A 22,571-nucleotide genomic window follows, 5' to 3' on the forward strand; every position below is an offset into this window, starting at 1 on the left:
TCCAGTCCCTACAGCCACAAGCGGTACCACCACCTCCCTTTTGCCCTGCTCTTGTGGTGAGACCATGAGACTGGTGTCTCAGCACTGAATTTCATGTTTTCTCACCCAAAGGGTTGCAATTCTCTCTTTTACTTCGCATTCCACAGATTTTCACATGTGTAAAGGGAAAGCAGCTGTGCCATATTTTTAGCTTAACTAGCTGAAAGGAAAAGCAAAGGAAGCTAAAATCAGAAGTACTGTTTTGCGCTATGGAGCACATTAATGATGCCTTTCCAAGCTCATCAACACTCCCATCACAACTAACATGTTAATTTATATTCTTCATATAGTACTAATTATGTGTACAGCGGCATGATACCCTGTATGAGGAGCTATCTCACTATAAGAGATAAAAACATAATGTTCTGAACCTGACCTCATGACAATATAAGTAATGAATTACTCCAAAGAATACTGATTATCATAGGGTTAAAATATGGTCCTTAGAGATGCTTTAAGGATCATGTAATTAATAAAGATGCTAAATAACTGTATTTAGAGGTGGTGCAAGTGATGCAAAGTACATTTGAAAAGGCACAGGAGTAAGGCAATTCTGACTATATAACCCTTCAGTATTGAAAAGAATGGATGATTTCCATTCACCAAGAGCTATAGGAGGAACACTGCAATGTACGTTACTGTTTTCACCATCCTATTCTCCTTCAACTACACCTGTAACTGAAGTACTTGCCTAATCAAATGCACAGATATGTCAACAAAAGTATTAAGCAAATTACACACATCATTTCTAATTAGTAATTGAAAAAAGGGTCAAAATATTGATTTGCCAATTCTTCATGCTAATGAACAGCCTGAATTCCACGCAAGTCTTTTGTAGCCCCATTATCTAGAACTTTCAGCATTATTTAACTGAGAAACAAAAGACACACTCCATAGATGAACATCACTTTCTTCAGCTCTAACGGAGGCCACCCAGTGGCTAGGTACAGCAGTAAAAATACATTCTCTGGGTACCTACAGGTCTTTATAAAAGGATTTGTGAACACAAGACAGTGGGAAAAGGGATTCTGTGCCTTACCACTTAGCTTTGACTTTCTCTTTCAGACTACTAGGCAGCAATTTTGCAGCTGCTGTTAGACACAGCTCTCAAAGAGCACTGGGGATGTCCAGCTTCTGAGCAGCACACACAATGCTGATGCTGCTCTGGCAACAAATAGGGTTTGAAGTAGCATTTGCATCATCTGGAGCTGCTCTTTTCCCAGCACACAACCAGCCTTTTCTCTCATGATGCAGCACCTCCACAGAAAGATTTACATCCACACAGCATTCTGAGGAGTTTTAACATAAATACATATTTTGACAACTTTAAGCCTAGCCAGCTTGAAAATTCAGCTAAAGTGCTTTTAAGAAGTACTGCCAGTACATAATATATCATACGGGGTTAGCTGAGACAAAGGTTTAAATAATAGCGCACTTAAGAAATTCTGTATGATGGGTGCAGATTCAAAATATGTATTAGACTCACCTATAATCTCACATGTGTAAATAATATGAAAAGCCACTGAGCTATGTGCAGTAATTCCAGTGTAAAACAAGATCAGTGTCAAGACCACCGAAGACTTCTCAACCACAAAATTACACTGCTACAAAGATATTTAAAGTCAGTTGTAATACACTGAATGAACACACAGGAAGAAGAGCCAAGACAAAATGCAGCAAGAAAAGAGAGAAAATGCTTTTCTTGTGGTAGTTCATCCCTTGGTTTATACAAATTGCTGACCTGTTAAAGTGGAATTCTGTTTACACACTGAAATATAGGGCTTCATTTCTTCACACACAATAAAAATTTCAAGTAATTTGTATACTTACGGCAATCTCAAATCTAGCCTCTAGGGGTTAGGGTACCTTTTTTACTAGTTGTATTTTCTTTGTTATTTTATATGTCCCCTTTTTAATAACCTTGAACACAGTGACCCCAGGTGGCAGATACAACAATGGCTTCTTTCAGAAGCTAAGCCAGACCTTTCATGTTTCATCGTGAGACAGAAATCTCTGTGTCCTAACTCAAGAGTCCCCAGCATCAGTCCAGGCCAGCTCGGTCCTTGCTATGGGACTGGGGACAGTTCATTCCAAGCAAGTCAACAGAAGTCCTTACGGGACAGGTTTTCACCTCAGAACCTCGGTTCCCCATTTCTGCATTGAGGTTTCTCTAACAACACAGCCTTCAGCTTTGCTTGAGCACTGGCAGGAGCTGCGCAGCACAAACCTCTATATCTGGGCTAATTCGGGCTGCTGAGAAGCCAGGTGAGTAGCTGGCATAGGTCCTCATGCTGCTGCAGCCAGGCAGTTGCTTTGCCCTAACCTGACCATTTAGGTAGTTCTGTGCTATCAGCCTGCCCTGTAGACGTGCACAAAGTTGTGTATCAAAATGAGACACAGAACTAGATCCAACAAAAGACTACACATATTCTTCAAAACCTTAATTTGAATAGGACGTAGGCATCTTAATGACTTTCTCCATGCCTCAGCCACCCCACTTTGCTGTTCCAACTACCTCAACAGCTTACCGGTTTTTCTCATTATACTGCCTGGAAAAAAATTCAGCTGCAAGAAGTCTGCATTTTGTGACCCATAGTATAAAAGCACAAATAAAAGCATTACTAATGCAAAATACATTAACAGTAGGCAGACAACTCACAGTAGCTTTTCCATCTTTAAAAACCTGTGTTATTTCACAGGTAGAACAGATCAGTGAGTCACCTCTGTTCTGGTACGAGCCACACAGCAGCCAGAGCATCTGTAAGCCTTTGCTCAGAGGCTGCACTCCGAAGGAGAAAAGTGTGCTTCAGAGTTGATGTAAACAAATTAATTTAAGTACAAAGGCAGCCTTTTCAAGCTGTTCACCAAAAGAAAAGCTGCCCAACACTATTTATACTTTGATTTGTATCCATTAGCCATTACATTCATGTACAACATTAATAAGGTTCACGTGCGTGTTTTCTAGTCTTCAGCCAAACTAGCTCCCAGAGGGAAAGAAGCACAGGGCACACCAATGTCTTTCCAGTGAGATTACACTGACTGCTGAAGAGCTCCCTAATGGCAATGAAACTATCCTGCCATTGCCAGAGGGTGTCACTACGGCACTAGAACAAAGCAACAAAACAAAACAGATAAACAAGAAATGCGAAGAAATTTATCAGAAATAAGCTCTATGTAACCTTTGCGTGAATTGTTCATCATTTCACCCATGGGCTTTAAGAGCATGATTCTGGAATCTAAGAACAATATAATCCTGTATTTTCTTTTCCTCCCAGTATCTCTTGTGCTCTAATCTGATTTTTAACACTAAGTTTTGGAAGGAAGAAAGAACTACCTGTTAGACCTGTCTGCAGAATCTCTGTTGTTCCCACACAATTTAACTGTGTTTTCCACGAAAGCATCCTTTGAAAATGAAACTATTCTAAATGCACATCGTTCACATTCACAATAACTGTATTCGTCAGCCAATTGTTTTAATAGGAAGTTGCGGCAAAAGAAACCTAAATCTTCTGACATAATGATATATAGCCCAGGTAATTAAAGAGCCTACAGTAAGCATATTAAAGTGAAGATCAGATCTCAAGTGCTGAATTTGGCTAAAATCCTAAACCAGAAGAGGAAGGAAGTCCCAAAGCCCAACAGCACAGTAAACGAATGCACTCAGAAGGCAGTGAAAAAAAACCCTGCAACATAAGGAAGATCCTAAGGTGCACCAAATTCGTAGGTTTATTGTCTTTCTAGTCTAAATGCAATTTACTTACTACCAAAAAATGCCAGGAGTCAGATAACCATGAGCCTATATTAATATGGCATATTAACAGCCAAGAAAACTTGATGGATGTTGTAATCTACGAAGAACTCAGTTGGGACACGTATGTAAGGGATCAGGCATTAAAAAGGTGTATGTTGCTAGCTCCTGCTCTGAAGGTGACTGTCAGTATTAGAGGGTGGGATGAGTGTGAAAAGGAGAGCATTAAGTTTGGCTTATTGCTGCATATACTGCCCAAGCAATTGAGCAATTTTATTTCAGCTATATTTTAGTACCCGGGTAAACCACATTGCTGAGGACAGTTTTTATTAGGAAGGGCTGCTCCCACAAACTGCTGCAAAGCTCTTGTCAACCTGTCAAGGAATCAAACCCTGTGTTCTATTAATAGAACAATAATTTCATATTCTTGGAAATAAGTTCTAGTCAAAGCACAAGATTTAATAAATAAGAGAGGAGACATGACATGCCATTAAAGAACAGCAAGTAAACTTGGACAAAACACAACTTATCATTATTTTAAACTGAGTTTCTAAAAGCAAAGGAAAATCTGCATGGATGTTGTAACCATGTTGCAGAAAGCATCTGTACAAAGAACACGGGTCAACTGTGGTGATGAAACTGTCAGGACTTGAAATCAGGGCACCACTACAATATTTTGACATAGCAAATCCGGTCTATCGTGGTGAAGGTTCAGTTGGCTGTTCTGGGAATTATTAGGATGTCAAAAGGCCAAAGTCTGTTTCTGCATACTGAAAAGTAGTTCCCATTCACCTCATAAGCCAGTGAAGTGCCTCTGTTAGGGAAAAGAAGAGCAAACATTTCAAAGGTAGCGGCAAAGTCTTCTCACAAATCTTTTCAACAAAGAATAAAAAAAAGACAAAATTAAATTCAGGAGATATGTAAATCTCTTGTTTTGTTTCTCTTGTTTCTCCCTTGTTTTCATGACAAATACGGATCTCACAGGCTATCAGACAGATGAAAAATATGTGGAAACCTGAGCTGGAATTTGGTTTAATGACAGCAAACTTGGTCTTTCATCAAAAATGGAAAGAGGGATGTCAGGAGGTCTAGCCTTTATGTGGACCTTGTAGTAACTGTAAATATCAGGACAGTGAAGTGCTTTCCTATTAATGAGAATTATAGCTCTAGATTGTGCAGTTTATTCTGCTTACCTCAACTATCACATCTGGAAAATCATTCAATTGATGTCAGCCTTTACTCTAGGACATTCATTCACGTGAGCAAAGAACTTTCAGATCCTCTGGGGTCACGATATAAATCTACTTTTCTCACGTGGTCACATCCACAGACAGAAGAATAAACTAAATTTGATTCTGCAAACAGTGATGATAATTGCCAATCTTTTAGTTACTCAGCACAGAAGCGAGGTCTAAGAGTACACGGCACAAGAAAGCAGCTGATATGTGATCAGTAAAAGTGCTTTTGTAAGAAGCCAGCACTATGCACTGCTCGGAAGTACTGAAGTAAATCTCCCAGTTGCAAGCTTGAGCCAGCGTGGCTCTCTGGGCAAGAAAACTGAGTGTTCAGTGCTGAGACACCAGTCTCATCGTCTGAGCAGCAGCACTCTTCACGAAGCAAAGCAGAGCGCTCAGGGTACCACTTGCTGGGTGCCTTACCTTCTCCATCAGCAGCAAGATCAACCATGCTGTGCAACATTGACAGTTAACTGAAGAATAGATCCTAAGGCAACTACAGCTTTCCTGATACCATCTCACACAGACTACAAAATCTCAGAAGCTCCTGAATAACATCCCATTCTTTGTAATTGAACTAAAACAATAGTATAGCAGGAGTCCCAATATGTGCCTATTTCAGGCATCCAAAAATCAGTCAGGCTCCAAGCTGTAACAGCTTGGCTTTCAGGCGTACCAAAGCCATACGAGCATTTTGTTCACAAGAGATGGTTGCTGACTCTTCATTAAATGAAATAAATTTTCATGTCATCACATTTTGCCATCTTTGAAAAAAACCCCACAATATTCTGGAGCACTTCAGAAAGTGCTGCAAGAACTAGCAACAGCGGAGAGTCAAGCTTGATCCGAAGACTTCAAGCAATGGAAAATCTGCCACATCCCAAGCTAATTTAAATTATGGATCAGTTCCCTGATTACTCTAAAAAGAAAAAACTAAACTTTTCCAGTCTGAATGTGCCCAACTTCAGCCACCAGCTTTTGGATCTCGTGTGCCTCTGTCTGTTAAAGAGACCGTTGCTATCACTTACCTTTCCCTTCTAGATACAATAAATTCACCTTCATCCTGCTTTGTTAAACTAAATACACCCACCACATACAAAACTGGGAAGATACCGAGTGCCTTAAGATAGCATCTGATGCTGTTTTCTGGATTATACTTCTTATTTAATGCACCACACAGAGGAGCATGTTGTTTTATTTTTCTAATGCAAATTTCATCTGTCACAAGCATGTCTTCATATTGCTTATAAATCATAGGTTGAATAAATACAAAAAAATGAAATCCCTACAAAGAAAGTGATAGTTTTGTGGGGCTTTTTTTGAATTTCTGAAATCAAAAGGCAAACTGAAAACCCAATTTATTTTTCTGACTTTTTAAAAAAAGAAAAACAGAGAGAAAAGGGATCTGATGATGCCAAAGGGTTAAAGTATCCCGTTTCGGGCAGTCTGAAAATCTGAATTTAGCAGCTGACAGTGCATGGTGTGTCAGTCTCTTACAGCTGTTCCAGTGGATTCAAAGACCATCTTTGTTTCTTGAAATCTTAGCAACTGTTACTTTTTTCCGAAGACAATGATAGACCAGCTGTTACCTCACAAGATGTGAAGTACTTCAGGTCAAAGTCTTTAGTAAGGAACTTGTAAAACAAGAACTAAATCATTGTTTGGGTTTGTCAGATTATTTTCATTAAAACAAGAGTTAGCAGTCTAACAGACAAATAACTTACACTTGGTATTTCCATTAAGTGCACTAGAATGACAGAGCAATTTCATCTGGTTGCTGAGCTGAATCCTCTCTCTCTATAGGGAAAAAAATCACGATGAAACCTTGTAGTATGAGAGATTATTTTTTGTTTGAATGTCCGTTTCCTTCCGTCTTGCCAAAGATGGTGTTACTAAACAGATGTCACCTCATAAAGGAAATGCAGAGGTCTAACCATTCAGAGCATAAGATGGGGATTTTCAAGAGAAACCTGTAAGAGTTAGATGCTCACTTCCCACTATATATCAATCAACGTGAATATCTAGTTCCTTTAAGCTCTTTGAACATCATCTTCTAAATGCAAAACTAAGCAACTTAATCACACAGTTGATCCTCCAGTACCGGTACTGGTAATATTCTCACTTGAAGACACGTAGGCTTTCAAAGCCATGCAAGGTTGCAGAATCAATCACCTAATGAAGACTTATTAGAATAACAGTAACGGTTGACAAGTTACCTACAACCCTTCTGGGGGAAAAAAAAATAAAAGAAAGCATCATTTTAAAGAGCTTTAGTTGAAATAAACCCTTGTTCGTCCTTGCACAAAGACAAATTACTGCTTCCAGCTGCTCTGATGCAGAAGACAAAGACTTGCTGAGAGGAGTGGATGTTCTTTTATTCAACCTTTGTGTTTAATTCTGGAAAGCCTTAGCATTGAGTAATGCATTTTCAGAATCACTGCCAGCTAACTGTTGTGTAAAGAAGCACACAATGGCACGGTCATATATACTGCAGTGGTAGAAGAATTTTACAAGGCCTGTTAAACTCGGCAGTAGTCTAAATTTTTCTATTTTATAGACAGAGAGAAAGATAAGTTTAGACTCAAGATTTTTTCATGAGCATGCATGAACAGTATTTGTCTCAGGCTATTTTTTCTAGATCTAAGGATTTATGTAAATTACTTCTCTGTTTTAACTCTGTTTTTCAGAATGGGTGACATACTGCCCATATGTAAACCGCTACTTTATGCAGAATTAAAAATAACTACCATTAGGAATGGCGCCGCTAGTATTTGTGATGAAGAATATAAACTGTCTAACAAAACACTGAGGGTGAATCACAACCTCTAAAAAGCTATGAACTGACAGGATTTGTTTCTCAAGATAAAAATATCCATAAATACCAAATGTGTGTGCTTTCAGTTATGTTTAAGAGAATAACCTATCTACCAGGCCAAATACTGACATCACAAAGTATTTCCCTAGTACAAAGTCTGTACTATGTTAGGCTGTTGTGCAGGGATTGATACTAAAGTAGATACAATCTCCTGATGACTGCTGAGAGCAGAACTTTGCATAACTAATTTAAAGACTGCTGCCTGCAGGCACTACAATGGTAATTAAAGACAGTAATTCCTGGATAAATGAGATGGATGTACTGGAAAATAAAGTCAGTGTTAAATTCATGGCTAATCCTTGAATGGAGAATTGGATCATTTATTTTCCAAATGGCTGGGCAATTCTACCTGGTTTCATTTCCATCTCTGCTGCCAGATTACTGTTGTCTCCAAAATCCATAACTTTTTCTAGTTTAAGCAGTATTCCTCATTGGCAAGCTCCAGTTCAGCAGGACTGAATGTGCTTCCATTTAAACACATGAATAGTTCTTTTGACATCCATAGCAAGTCAATGGAACAACTCACAGTTAAACACGCACTTTTAAATACCATGCTGAATCAAGGCCATAAACAAGGGATAAAAGACACAAAGAAAAGCTGGATTGCCAGGCAGTTTACCTGGAAAATACCTTAGTGTTATCCAAAGAAGGAAAGATTTGTTTAGCATGCCTTGGCTGCTTTGAGAGATGAGTTTCTTCTTCTTGGTTGCTTACAAGTAGAATTCAAAAGACAGGCTGATCATCTAATACAACTGATGATCAGAAAAAATTCTTCCACACAGAGCACAGAGAGGTTTTGCACCAGCTTCTTCAGTACTAAATCTGTTACACATACATATAACTTGAACATACACATCTCCTCTGCCCCTACACTACCACGGTCTGCTGACCATCTCCTGGAGTTCTAGCACAGGTGGGACAGTCACACCTCTACAAACCATCAGAGGATGCAGCCCTCCCTGCTGTGCACCCTGCACAAAGTACAATGGGATGATGCTGCCATCCTCCACTCTCTGTTGCTACTCCCAAAAAAGATGGCGAAGAAACCCGTCCAACTCTTTGGTCACAAAAAAATCCTAATATAACCCCAAAAACCATGTTACTGACTCAACAAAGCCCTCCGCCCCCATTCTGACATGCTTACTGTCAATTTCTCTCTCATCTCTTACTCTTTCTCTTCATCTCTCGTCTTCTGAGTGGCTTAACTCTACATTTTGAGCATTCTTGGCAAGGAACAATAGCTCATTATAGAGGTATTCACACCATCTATTTCCATTCTCTGAGGGAAATTAAGGTGCAGTTTTGCCATCGCTTAATTTGATTTTGGTCCCTGCTTCTGCCAAGAGGGGAGGTGCTACCCTCTCCTCTCCTCCCTTCATCTAGCCAAAGTCTTTCTGCAGCCAGGTACAGGGTGGGAGGAAGGACCTGATCTGACTGACAATTAACCCTCCAGGGGAGGATCACTTTTCAGAGAGCTAATCTGGCTAACCGCAGCCATGAGAGCAACAGGAACATGCAGCCAAGGTTTGGAACTCATGGTGTCACCTCCTCCTTTGGTACCAGCTCAGAATTTGGCTTAAATCAATGGTGAAACCATACCCTGAGGCTCCTGAGGTGTTTTGAGCACCAGCTAACTTAGATGGCTACAGCAGGCAGAGTAAATATCCCCCCTTAACATCCATGCGGTTTTAGTACAACAAGGACTCTTGCAGATGCAGAAATACTAATGCAGTATCACGGGAAGGGCATTTTTCTTGCACTGTTCTGCACACTTAGACACATACGAAGCACAGGCAGAAGCTAGATTTATGTTTGTTTTTTAACAAAAGAGTTAGGTTACAAATGCAAGGAATATACAGGATGTCTACTGAATATGTCATAGCTGTGGCATCCTGTTTCTAAAATATCTTGCTCCTGAATGGTGCCATCTTAGGTTTCTTCCACATATATGAGGCTTTCCAGCTGGCCTGCAGCCAGTGCTTTAATAAAACATGGTATTATGCAGAAATGAATAAAACTTATAGCAATAATAATGTCCTTGAAATTCACTAATCACCACAAGTTCCAAGAATATTTTAATATGAGATCAACAGGAGAACAACTAAAAATCATCTGTTAGCTATGGAAAACCACTTTTCTAACATTAAATTATGTATGTATTGAAAAAAAGTGCCCAAGTCATTACTGACCTGGATAAAGACTGTGTTTTCTGAATTTGAAGACAATACCTGGCTGTAAAGGAGCTGTGAACACTTCAAAAAACATTAGGATGTAAAATGATTACAACTTGAAGAAATGGTCTGAGAAAATAGATATACTTTCAACAAAGACACAGCCGCTAAGTGTATTGGGTAGGAGTAATCAACAGCATAAATACATGCTGAAGATTCACTGCCAAGCAGCAATTCTGCTGGAAAGGATCCAGTGATTCCAGTGATGACATCCTAAATAGGAGTCAACAATATCCTGTTGCTGTGGAAAATATAAAGAAACCAGAAATAGGTGGACCAACTGGAGAAGACTGAGGAAAACAAAAAGGTCAGTCGTCTGAGGAACCTGGTCTGCGAAGGAAGATAGGGAGAAAGAGATTCATCTAGCTGCCGAAACAGAAGATGTGTGAAATAACAATAAACATTCAAGCAAATTAAAAAAAGAGAAAATAAAAATGTATAAAGAATGCACTAGTTTCCACTACTGAGGATCCAAAATAGAGCTAAAAGATTTCACCCATCCAGAAGACAAACTAAATTATGTTCACGATTTGCCTAACCTGTTTGTAACAATTATAGATTCTACAATCTACTGAAGTGTCCTTTCCACTAGAAATGACTACCACGTGTTTACATCCATCTTGTTCAATTTAAGTCTGATTCTGACGTTTTGTCTTCAGGGGACACAGGCACATGATTACTCATTCTGCCTCTGTGGCAACCCTTAACACATTTTAAGAACATTATTGTGTCTCAGTGCTGAGGAACTCTTAATTTGGACATTAATGTCTTTCAAACAGCATGTGTTTATGCCCAGTAAGTCCCTATAGGACCCCACTTTGCCACCAATCATGGCTTACAAAGCTGCCTGAATTGCAGAACACACGTTACTTAAAACACACCTGTAAGAAGGTAGTAGAACATTTTTCTGAAATGCTAACAGTAAGATGACGGTATCTACAACAACATGCCTCCAAGTTTATCTACAGTATCACAGTAGCATGTACCCTCCACATTGTTTGGAAAAAGGTAAGAATTTTTGTTTTAAGAAAATACTTGCTTGGCTTGCATGCCCAGTACAAGTGCCAATTTTCATCTTTACATGTTGGCCCCAACAAGCACATAAAATAAAAAATGCCCTTTATTCTCATACTTTTGCCACACAGGCAGCACACAAGAGTAAATGCAACATTGTGTGTTGCTGTAATAAATACAGCAGTTTCGTCTACTGTTTATTTTGCACCTTTGTAAGAGCTCAATATTTCAGTAAAAGCATTAAATACAACTTCCTGACCCTTGTTTCCAAAGAAGCTCCACACCAGTATACTGTTCAAACAAATGAATTTATTATTAATCCAATAAAATACACATAAGTATTTTGAAAGCTGCTGCAGGCATTACAGCTGCCTATATATTAGTAATGAAGAATAAATCCTGGTAAAAATTATGATATTAGCTAAAATGCTGAAAGTGGAGGCTGGCAGTGCATGTTAAATATTTATGTACTCTCTTTACTCCTTGATGAACAAGTTTTACATAGCATTTACATATACAATTTTACATAGCATTTACATAAAGATATGGTGAATGTTCATCTGTTCCACTCCTTTATGTGGTCAGGAGGTCACTGAGCTTCTGCATAGGGACTGACAGACGTGGCTCATGACTCACAGCAGAGCAGACAGGCACTGGTGACATCCTGGAACCAGGACTAACACTCCTGCTGCTCTCAGTCCTGCTCTCACCCACTGGTTATGCTTCAGTTCTGTTTCCTTCTCCTCCCCGACAATCATCAGCATTGGGTCCAACTTCCACTCCCACAGCAGATCACCTCTGAACCTTCTCAATGCCCCCCTTCTCGGTGGCTGCCCCCATCCACTAAAGACAGAACATCCTGTCAATGAAACGATGAAAAAATATCTTTTTTTATCCACAGAAGGAAGACGAACAATTTCTTCCTTTCCCCCCCCCCTTTATTATTCAGTATCTTGAATAGTCGCAGAGCCAAGTAGGTGTACTTGTATTCCAGCATTACATGTTGAACCGATAAAAATTCTTACTAGCTACACTGCCAGGTTAGAAGAGATTAAGACAATTAGACTAGCCCCTTGTCACCAATTTTGACTTTATACACCATTTCACAACTAGGAAGCCTTACAGGATGTTAATCTGCTGGATATCCAAGAATGGGAGAGGAAATAAAATGCTGCCAAGTTATGGGTGTAATTCTGTCTTTGCATAGATAGAAATCATTCACTGCTTGCTGACTGAACAAAACCAAAGCAGAAGAGAAGGCATCAGTACAATGCACCCTGCCTTGCTGATTTCTCCCATATGCAAAATTCTCAAATGTCACAGACCAAAAGAAGGGGGAAACTTATGCAAACTCTTAATGGCCTTCAGAATGGACCTGAACCATGAGATCATGTTGGAACCTGGAGGGATAAGATCAGCAACGAACTTCTTCCCCTTATTTAGCCATTAGAATCTGTAATGCAGGCCACCTAAGACAACTCTTGAATGTTAAGGTTAAATTCCCATCAGCATTCTGGAGGGACATCACAAATATAGATGCACTTGCTGAAATATGAACTTCTGCAAAGTCTGTAATTTCATCTTTAGGTTCTTTTTATCAAGGTACAAATGCCATAATCAAGGATTTTAGTTATTTTTTTTTACTGGAACTTCTTGGATCACTGTTGCAATGAAGAGCAGAGAAACAAGACTGCTTCTGCCCTCAACTGATGTTAAAGACAAACTGTCGCAAAGAACACTATCTATAAAAAATAAATCTATGCTTATAATGCAAAAAACCCTCACAGTTAGTGTTACCATTTTACTTTTCCCCAGTATAATGAAAGAGAGGGTGAATGCCTCTTACCTGGCTGTAGGTCCAGCTCCACCAACATTTTCTCTGAGGGCTGTTCATCCTTGAACAGACTGCAGAGCAATTCCTAGTTCTGGGTGCACAGCGCTGCCTTCTGTATCAGATGTTGTTCTACACTGCAGTGAGCTCCTTCAGAGCTGGCACACAAGAAGCCGTTTTGCAGGACTGTGCATATATACGTAAGGCTTTAGTGAGTACCAAGTCAGGACCAGAGTTGCTGATCTTGCAGTGATCATAACTACCAGGTCTTCAGAGTGCTCTCTGTCTGGGAAAACTGTCCTCTTGGTGGCCACCTCCACAGCTTCTGCATGATGTTTGCGCACCAGTATGAACTATGCTTTTCCAGAAAATCTTGCCACGGTCACATCTGAGCTTAACTAACATGCTTCACTGCTCACCAAGCAAGACAATTTGAGCCATCTCTTCTAAAAGAGTTTTTGAGTGGAGTCATGAAGGAAGTGGGGTACAGAAGAAACACAGAACAAAGGGCAAAACCCCCATGTGAACATAAGCCTGCCAACGTGTCATCATACAGGGTGAGGGAAAGGAGGAGAAATTAGAGCACACATGCCTAGGGACCTGTAGGATACAACAGCACTATCAAAATCCAAGCTTAACTACCCAGGCATTAAATACATCCTAACTGCAGAGTGAGTGAATAAGTCAAAGCCTGAGACAAAGTGAAAGGGCTTTGCCACACATGCCAATCAGGGCAGCAAACCCCACCAAGGCACACATTATATAAGGCTGTTCTGAGAAGACTGCAACTGTTTGGGCTGATAACCAGACAAGAAACAAGGATGAGCCCAAAGGTAGGCACACTGATACACATCTGCCCATCACCCCCTCAACATCCCTCCTTTCCCCACAGCTCATAAATATGCCTGTATCTCACAGAAATTTTTAATACAGTCCAGCATTTGTTAGCTGTGCAATATCTTAATAAACAATCAAAATCAAACTATACCTATTAAAACACAGTAAGAAATTAATTTGTAAAGCCCTGATGTTGCTTTAACTTTTTACAGCTGGTTTCTCATAAATTCAAAAAAATTTAAGGTAATGAGTGATATATCTATGTACATCTGAGGTTTTGTTGTCAGTGAGCATGTAACAGACCAGTTCTAGGCAAAGGAGGATGCACATAAAATACGTATCAGGTGCACATGTGTGGAAGCACAGTTAAAAAGCCACACATTCCTGGTTTTGCAAATGACAACAATAGCTCCCTTACAATTAAAAGCACATTTCCAGTTCAGATAATGGGCATTTTGCTGCTGTCTTTGAGAGAACCAGAACCCTACTCCAGAGTTTAATCAAGATCTTATTGAAGCCAGTGGAAAATTCTCATGAGAAAACAGTGGATCACCACATCACTTTGCAGCGCTGCACTGTTCTTTATAGTATTAGCAACTCCTGAAATAAACATTTTGGCAAAAGTTGCAGCTTTGCTGCTTTTAATACTCATGCAGTTTCCCTTTTATTGCACTCGTCAGTATAATTTTACACCAGAGACTGTGTGTATGTGCGTGTGTGTGTGTGCATGCATGAGATAGATGGCAAACCTTTTTTAAGTATGGCACATGAAAAGATGCTATCTAAAGTAAGACTTGAACAAAATTATTTCAGACACCAGTGCAAAAAGATACTTGTTTACCTTAACTTCAGCATGAATTCTCATGCAATTAATCATTGATATGGAATATCTGACACAGAGATAATGTGCTACAGACTGCCTTTATAAATAAGGGTTTATGTCAGACATAAGGACCTTCACAGCTGCCAAGCAGCAAGTGCAACACAAGTCACATGGACAGCACAGCCATAAAGTAGATTAAGATAAATATATTTTCAGAGAAGGAAAAATTTAAGAGTCATCCGTTGTAAATGAGGAATTAAGCCCTGCTAGTCCATCCCTCCTCCACCTGAACATCTCCTGCATCTTGGCAAATGGTCAACCATGAAATTAAATGAAACGATGATGCTGCCTTCAGTGTAGAAAGCACTAAGGAAAATAAACACCACCACTGCAGCACACTAAACGAAATATCCTCACCTAGCTTTCCACCATTCCAAGAGGACAGAACACAAATCAAGTAATATCTCACTTATGTTACTGAACTGAGCATCTGCATCAACAAGATGCAAACTGGAAGTGACGGCAATGCTATGCTCCAACTTGCTGACTTCTCCACACTTGACAAATGAAACCAGACAAGGGCAATAGCATGATGTCAAGAGTGAGCTTAGTAAAGTGCAGAGAGAACAGTTTATTCATTCATTGCAATCCTGCCTGCAAAAGCAGAATGCATGCATCCTTTTGAGTTCCTTTCCCCCGCCCCACTGTCAGCAACAGCTTGCCGTGCTCGTCATGAGGCTTGAATGAAGCACCTAGACACACCCCTGAGCAAGGGAGATGGTATACAGCTGAATATGCTCCAGTGCACAACCCAGAAACCAAGAAGCTTCTAAATCTTTTGACAGTAGAGGCAGCACACACCTGATCAAGGCACAGTTTGAGGACTGCAAAAGCAGACAGTCGACAACCCATCTGTAGCATAGACATGGGAATCTGTGCTCATCCCTTAATTCCTCATATATCCGTAACAGGAAAGCCTGGCTGATAGAGGTAAATGGGACATGGGGAATGCACAGAAGAGACCATGACCATGATGTACAATCAGCACAGTGCAAAAAAGCACTTCTCCTTCAATTTTTCTCTCTCAGCCTACTTTGATAACATAGTAAATGTCCCTTTTTCAGCCCTAAAACCTGTACTTTCAGTGTCTGTCACATCAGCCTGTCAATAACATAATTAGGATTTATAGCAGTTCTGTACAAGAATTCTCTGCTGTGGGTGAAAAAGATAGAAGAAATGTGAAAATTTAATCCTCTTCTAATTACTTCAACAATCTGCATGCTAATTGATATCCTAATAATTAGAATTGGAAAGTAATTAAACTGTGTAAACGCCTGCAAGAGGGACAAAATTTTGCACACGTGGAACATGCTTTGACTGAAAGCATTTGAGTAGCCCCACCAAATGACTGTACTGCTGATGTTCCACCAGTACTAAAAACATCAGTTTAGACAAAGTCTTTGTCCTTTCTAACCACAGGAGCACAGAACAGTACGGTTGGCAAGGACCTCATGACATCACTTAGCCTATCTACTGCAAAACAGGACTGACACTACTTATGAAATTCCTGGCAGACCATAGTCTAATCTGTTCTTAATGGCTCAAGTGGTCAAGACTCCATAACTTACCTAAGCAGCCAAAGACCTCATCTTAGTATGTGACTTGCCTCTTTCCTACAGCACTTCAAATCCATTATTATTTACCCTTTGGCATACACAGCAGTTTATTCCTCATATGCCATTATTCATACATAATTATAAGCTATTACTGTGTCCCTCTACCCCTGATTTTTTTCCTGCAGGCCAACCAATCCCATTCTTTCATCAGAAGTGATGTTATCTAGATCTGTGATCGTTTCCCACTGCTTTTCCCTGAACTTCCTTCAACTGTTTATTCTTGAAGTGCAGTGCCCAAACTGGACACTGTGTTTCAGTTGAAATCTTTCCAACATCAGGATATGTCTTGCATGTCTCCTGTTTAGTTAGCCCAGTAAAACATTAGTATTTTCTGAACTAATGTTCCGGCCACGATTCATAATAATCCACTTTTTTTTTTCAAGGAACTACCAAAACTACAAAACCATCTTATAGTTATAAAGGTGTTCTTTTTGCCTAAATGTACTTCTCTACTCTTGGCTAAGTGACAATCCACTCCACTTTTTCTAGAACATTTCTTCAACCTGTCAGCGTAATTCTGAATCCTAGCCTTGTCTCCCAATGTTTTAGCAGTTCTTCCGATCTTCATGTAGTCTAAAAATTCAACACTCCACCACTGAGGTCATTAATGACAAGAATCATAGAATCGTTTAGGTTCCTTAAGTAACCTAGAATAAAGTTCATCAGGCACAGCTGATTTGAAAATATAAATATGTCTGAATACTTTCTAACTTGTTATTGCCTTTTTTTAGCTTGTGATTTTACCCTCTGTCGTAATACCGTATGACAGTGCACCTAGTATGACTCAAATGAGACAGCAGTTCTGATCCAAGAGTTAAAATCTAATATAATTTCTTGTCCTTGATCAAGCTATAGACTCCTTTAAATCATAATGCACCTCATACCTTCGTTCATTGTCATCAAGATGAGCAAAGAGCACGTTCTTGGAGATGGCCTTTGCCAGAGCAGTCATAGTTTTATAGTCCTTTGGAATAACCTGTAGAGAAAAGAATGAAGGGTAATTACATGCCTGGTCGCATTTTTTCATAGTTCTTGAAATCTGTAGAAAATTCCACCGTTCAAGATAACTGATACAATTTGACTTCAAACACTAAGACAGTCTTAGATCATAATATAAAGCCACTAAGAAAGTAATAAATTACTGTTTTGATAATGTGAAGATAAGAATTTATGTGCTCAATATGACAACCAGAAAAGAAATAGAAGATCCAGGATGAGTGAGGAGAAGGATACCCATAAAATACTATAATTAGTAGGTACTGGCAGCTGTGTAGTCGCCTTTCAAATCTGTTGGACTGAGGAAAACATATTTCATAGTCTTCTTCCCCCACAAACAATATCAGAAGCAACCTCTTAAAACTAGAGAATGAGCAAAATTTCCTTAGGTAAAAGGTAAAAATGTGTTGATTAAACCACACTTTTCAGTACTGACAGCAGTATAAGGAACCAAGCTCCTTATAGGCCCACCTGGGTCAAAATCCTGTGCCTCTGTTTCATGGCAGACAAAAAGGACTTGCATTTGAGGATGAAGAGGCATTTTTATTTGTTAATTGGAGAGGTGGCAAAAGTTCTGTTGTACATTAATTTGCTCAAAATACATGCTGAAATTCAAGAGTATGTTTCATACTGGGTGAAGGGTTTTTTTATAAGACTTTTGCAAATTAGGCTTCCATTTTGGTAAGATATGAGTAAACACTGTATCTCTTTATTTACCAAGCGTCACCTTCTGCCAGTCAGAGACGGGGATTATGAGACACAAGAAATTTGTAACAAGGTTATGACTTGTAAAAGATGTTCTTTGACTTTAGTAATATGATTTTCCTTAATAGTTTCATTATAATGGGACACAATCAACTCTAGCAAAAGTTTTAAGTGTTAAATAAACTATACTCCAATCTGAAAATCAACACCTGTTTGCCTTTTTAATTACTGTACAAAAAAGGTCTGATAATTGGCATTTATCTTTCACATTTTCTTATAACAGAAATAGTACATCTATCTTAAGTTACTGTGTATGCTGATGTGTAGGTAGTTTCCTTTCCCCATCCAACCAGAAGCAGGATGCCTCAAATGGGAAAACTGATGTAGAACCAGTTCTCACAAAGAACTGATCGGATTTATTTCAAGGGAAAATACTGCACTATGAAGATCTAAAGCTAAACTCTGGCTTCAGGCTTAACTTATACTGACTGCTGTAGACATTAAACTACTCAAGTCTAGAAAAGCTTATATGTAGAAACTGAATATTTGTATCAGAGTGAAACATTATCTACCTAAAAGCTTAAATTCCTCAATGTTAAATGAAACGAGCATTTGGACAGTATCTTATTCTTGATTTTTGCCCTATCGGACAAACCCTGGATTGAATTGCAGTCCTGAATCCTTGCTCTATTGAGAATATCCTTAGCTGTTCAGCTCACTGCTAATGATCCAAAAGGGTAGATAATCAAATCACTAAGACATTGAACTCCAACCTTTCTGGCTGATTATGGAATAGTGTAGAGTAGCCTTTCACAGTCTAAATCTGCAGCAATGGAAGTCACAAGGCAAGAGACCAAAGTGGGACGGTTGGGGCAGGAACAAAGAAAACACAGAAGAGATTCTTTAGGTGTCACAGTAACCAGGCGTCTGACCAAAATCAAATGTTGGGAAGAATGACTTGGCCATTTCTTACAACACTCTTCCAACTAATTACTGAATGTTCTCTTCAAGCCGATGACCCTCTTTAGAGCAAGATTCCTATTCTGTTAGTTCTTAACTACATATTATGTCAGATGTATTGACAAATATTGCTTTCTCTAGTTTCAGAAATGAAGCAATGAAATAACCCTCTGCAGAGATCTTCCTTTGTGCTCCTCAGAATGGAGCTATGCCATGTGCTTGTTCAAATCCAAAGCTAAATCTCCTTTGATTTTCTCTCCAGTGACATAACTCGTTGCACTACCTTTACTACTACTTATCCTATAGCTCATCCCTTCAAGGGATCCTTTAAATTGGCATATGACCCAGATGTATTTCTATCCAACACCTGAATTCAAGCCAGTGGTTCTTCCTGGCTACTATCTAAAGTTCCATCTGTTTGCAATATTCTAACACAACCCTTGCCTTGCTTTTTACACTTTTAAATTAGTTTCATAATTTTCCCTTGCAGTGTCTCCCTTTATTTCTTTGTTCTAGAAATCTCTGTTACAAACACACATCCATGGGATTCATCTGCTGATGGTAGAAAACAACGCACTGACACAAACCCTCCCAGTGCTAGTTCAATACTCCTTGAAGCATCTGCAAGACAAGAAACCATCCCCTAAATTATAATTATTGAAGCTCAGTCAGTTCATAGGAAATTAAAATCATAACAGCCCTAGTCACAGAACACACAAAATATAATCTGCATTGCTTCTTCTGGCTCATGCCTACCAATGCTACTGTCAAGGCTTATTGACATCATTGTTGAAAAAGGAAGAAAATAAAGTTAACTTCAGGTTCCATTATAAACATAAAAGAATCACTCAGTGGTGTGGGAAGGAATATTTTCTTTGATTTTCAGAAGTCAGATGGAGCCCATATTAAGCAGAGACAAATGTGATCTCTTCATGGAAGTTTTTAAAGGGGATGTTGCAAACTGCACAGAAAGAAAAGTCTTTGAAAGTGGGTTTTAAAATATCACGCAAGTTTTTCAACAGTGCAGTGCATTAACAGCTTGACCACAGCGCTGTTAAAATTTACTGTATACTTGCAAGCATTACTTAACGGCCACAAAAATACTCTTCCATATTTGTTTTTAGAATGAAAGGCTCTCCTAATTCTTTGTTTCTTGGAACAGAAATCTCCAGAGCAGCCAGTGAACTTGTATCACAAGTGGATGACAAAAGCACATCTGACTGCAAAGGCAAAAAGTATTCTGCCAAAAAACAGTGACTGACAAAATGTATTTCCATAAAGAAAAAGCTTTTTGAGTTAAAGCTACTCCAGGCATGCACAAAAGCACATTAGTAGCATCTGTCAACCTTATGAAATGCATTTTTAGCCTAGCTCCCTAAACAAACATGACATATGCTATTGTAATGTCTGTCTTTTAATAACATTTGAAAGCTTTGGCCAGTTTAAAAAAAAAATTGCAGAGTTATTAAGAGGTATCAAGGATATAATATAGCTAGATATCTGTGTGAAAAAGGCAGTTAAAAAAAAAGAAATCCAAATTCGTGCTCCTACTGAAGAAATTATCTGATTTGGGATTGGCATTTCTTCAAAACAATGGTCACATAAAATTGCCCAAATACAGTCAACAGAATTCCAAAAATCCATGGGTTAGGTGGCACCAATCAACATGGGAACCATGTGCCTGAATGGTCTAGGGAATCTAAATGGCCTAGATTAGAAGAATACTTGAGCTAGAAGTACCTTTTTTTGGGAAAAAAAAAAAAAAGGAAATGCAGCAATAGAAAAGGCTGCTTCCCAAAACTGTGAGGTTCTGACAAAACTCAGAAGCTGCCAGAGTCTGTGAATATCAAGAAAATGGCTGAGAATTACCGACCCTGTTAGAGGGGAAAACAGATTAGCAGCACAACTCCAAAAGGAACAAATAGAGAATGCTGAAGCCACATTGATGGTGAAAGTACTTGGTCAAGGAGGCAGCAAAAGAACTTGGGTGTGAAGATGGTCAAGTCATGCATATGTGGGCATGAGGACACCATCCTACAGGCTGCCCCGTGAATCCAAATTATGAGCAAAATATGAGTCACTTGATCGTCCTGTACATCTCAGAATCAGATAGACAGTAACACATTACCTTTCTGACATAAGAAACAGCATCTTCCTCAGTGTACACTTCTGCACTGACCCCCCCTCTCCTGCGTCGGGCTTTTACCACTGGGTTGGGAGGAGGAGGGGAAATCTCATCATCATGAGAATCAGACTGGGAACTGGACTTCTGCCGAGCCAGTATTTGTTTGCATTCTTCCTGCAAGGCAAAAAAAGACAATGAAACATATCTTATTCATGTAGCTAACTTGCTGGATATACTCAATTCACTCTTTTATGACTTTTATAACTACCAGGAACCCCTTCACTTCTACCTTTGGGAAACTGTCAACTTACACATGTGTACTGCTGAAAGAAAATTAAAAATTTAATGTGAGCATGAAGGACTGACACTAACTACAATGTGTGTACAGGTATCATCACTCCAATACTTGACCTGTTCACCTCTTCCTTACACTGATGGAAACCAACGTATTATAAACTGCAGAAATATCTCTGCAGCTACTCCTGGCTGAGAAAGCGAAAGAACAAGCCTCTTTTGCTTACTTTCCAACATCACAGCTGTTATTTTCTCAGTTGGCTTGTACATATCTTTGTCTCTTGTACAGAGAACACATCAGAAGTCACACATCAATATATTAGATAGGTTTCTTCATCTTACTCTGCTTTGCAGTCTTACTGTCACCAGAAAGAACAAACATGCTCCCTACTCCAGAATTTCTGCCATATAAACATTTACAATCAACGGGACTACTGCCAAGCAAATAAGATCCAAGGTAGGCTCCAGAGGACTATGAAGAACGATGGCTGGCCTAGCACCAGCTGGCCAATAGGGAGGTTAATCTCCAAATTTCACTCTCATGGAATGGAGAATAAAATACAAAGGGGAATCTCTGAAGAGAGAGTAACAAGAGCAGGAAACAGTATAGAAGACCTTCAAGAAAGGATATCAGAGTTGCAAGACTGTCAATTCATACACTGAATTATTTGACTTATAAAGAATCAAGACAAACAAGATTACCCATAACTGTAACATTTTCCTGGAGCTCCATGTCCCATCCTTCAGCTTCCTGGGGTTCAAGGGAAAGCACACAGGAGTAAAACTTCCTTTGGATCATCCATGTCTATCAGCTAAAGAACTGGGGCCTGTCTGCTCGTTCCCAGGTGCCTGCTCATGCCCTGGTACCACCTCAGCCTGGCATCCTGCTCACAAAAGACTACACTGTTTTTGGTGCTTCTTCAGTGCCGCCTTAGCTGGTTCCTTCTAGTTTTCACTGAGCCTGCCTAACGTGGAGAAAAACTGGAGATAGGGTGGACCGCATGTCCTTCCTTGGCTTGTCTGATACGGGAAAACGACGGGCATGTACAAGAGAAACAGGAGCAGTGTAAGGGGGTAAGTCATCTTGTGCAGCAACAGTCCAGTAATTTTATTTGTAGAGATCTATTACATTGCCGTAATTGCATAACCCACACCCTGATAGTCTCAGGATTAGGTTGATCA

At 39.4% G+C, this 22,571-nt stretch overlaps 1 protein-coding gene across 4 annotated transcripts in view; it reads right to left on the reverse strand.

The window, feature by feature from the left end:
• Positions 1-22,571, reverse strand: part of PRKAR1B (protein kinase cAMP-dependent type I regulatory subunit beta) — a 100,775-nt gene that overhangs the window by 64,172 nt on the left and 14,032 nt on the right. For all 4 annotated transcript variants that reach the window (XM_005228962.4, XM_055805636.1, XM_055805637.1 and 1 more), the window contains exons 3-4: positions 21,099-21,269; positions 17,194-17,285 (exon numbers count right to left, since the gene is read on the reverse strand). In XM_005228962.4, coding sequence (XP_005229019.1) covers positions 17,194-17,285; positions 21,099-21,269 — 263 coding nt within the window. The remainder of the gene's footprint in view (positions 1-17,193; positions 17,286-21,098; positions 21,270-22,571) is intronic.

The sequence above is a fragment of the Falco peregrinus genome, chromosome 5 (genome assembly GCF_023634155.1).
Source record: "Falco peregrinus isolate bFalPer1 chromosome 5, bFalPer1.pri, whole genome shotgun sequence".
Classification (NCBI taxonomy): Eukaryota; Metazoa; Chordata; class Aves; order Falconiformes; family Falconidae; genus Falco; species Falco peregrinus.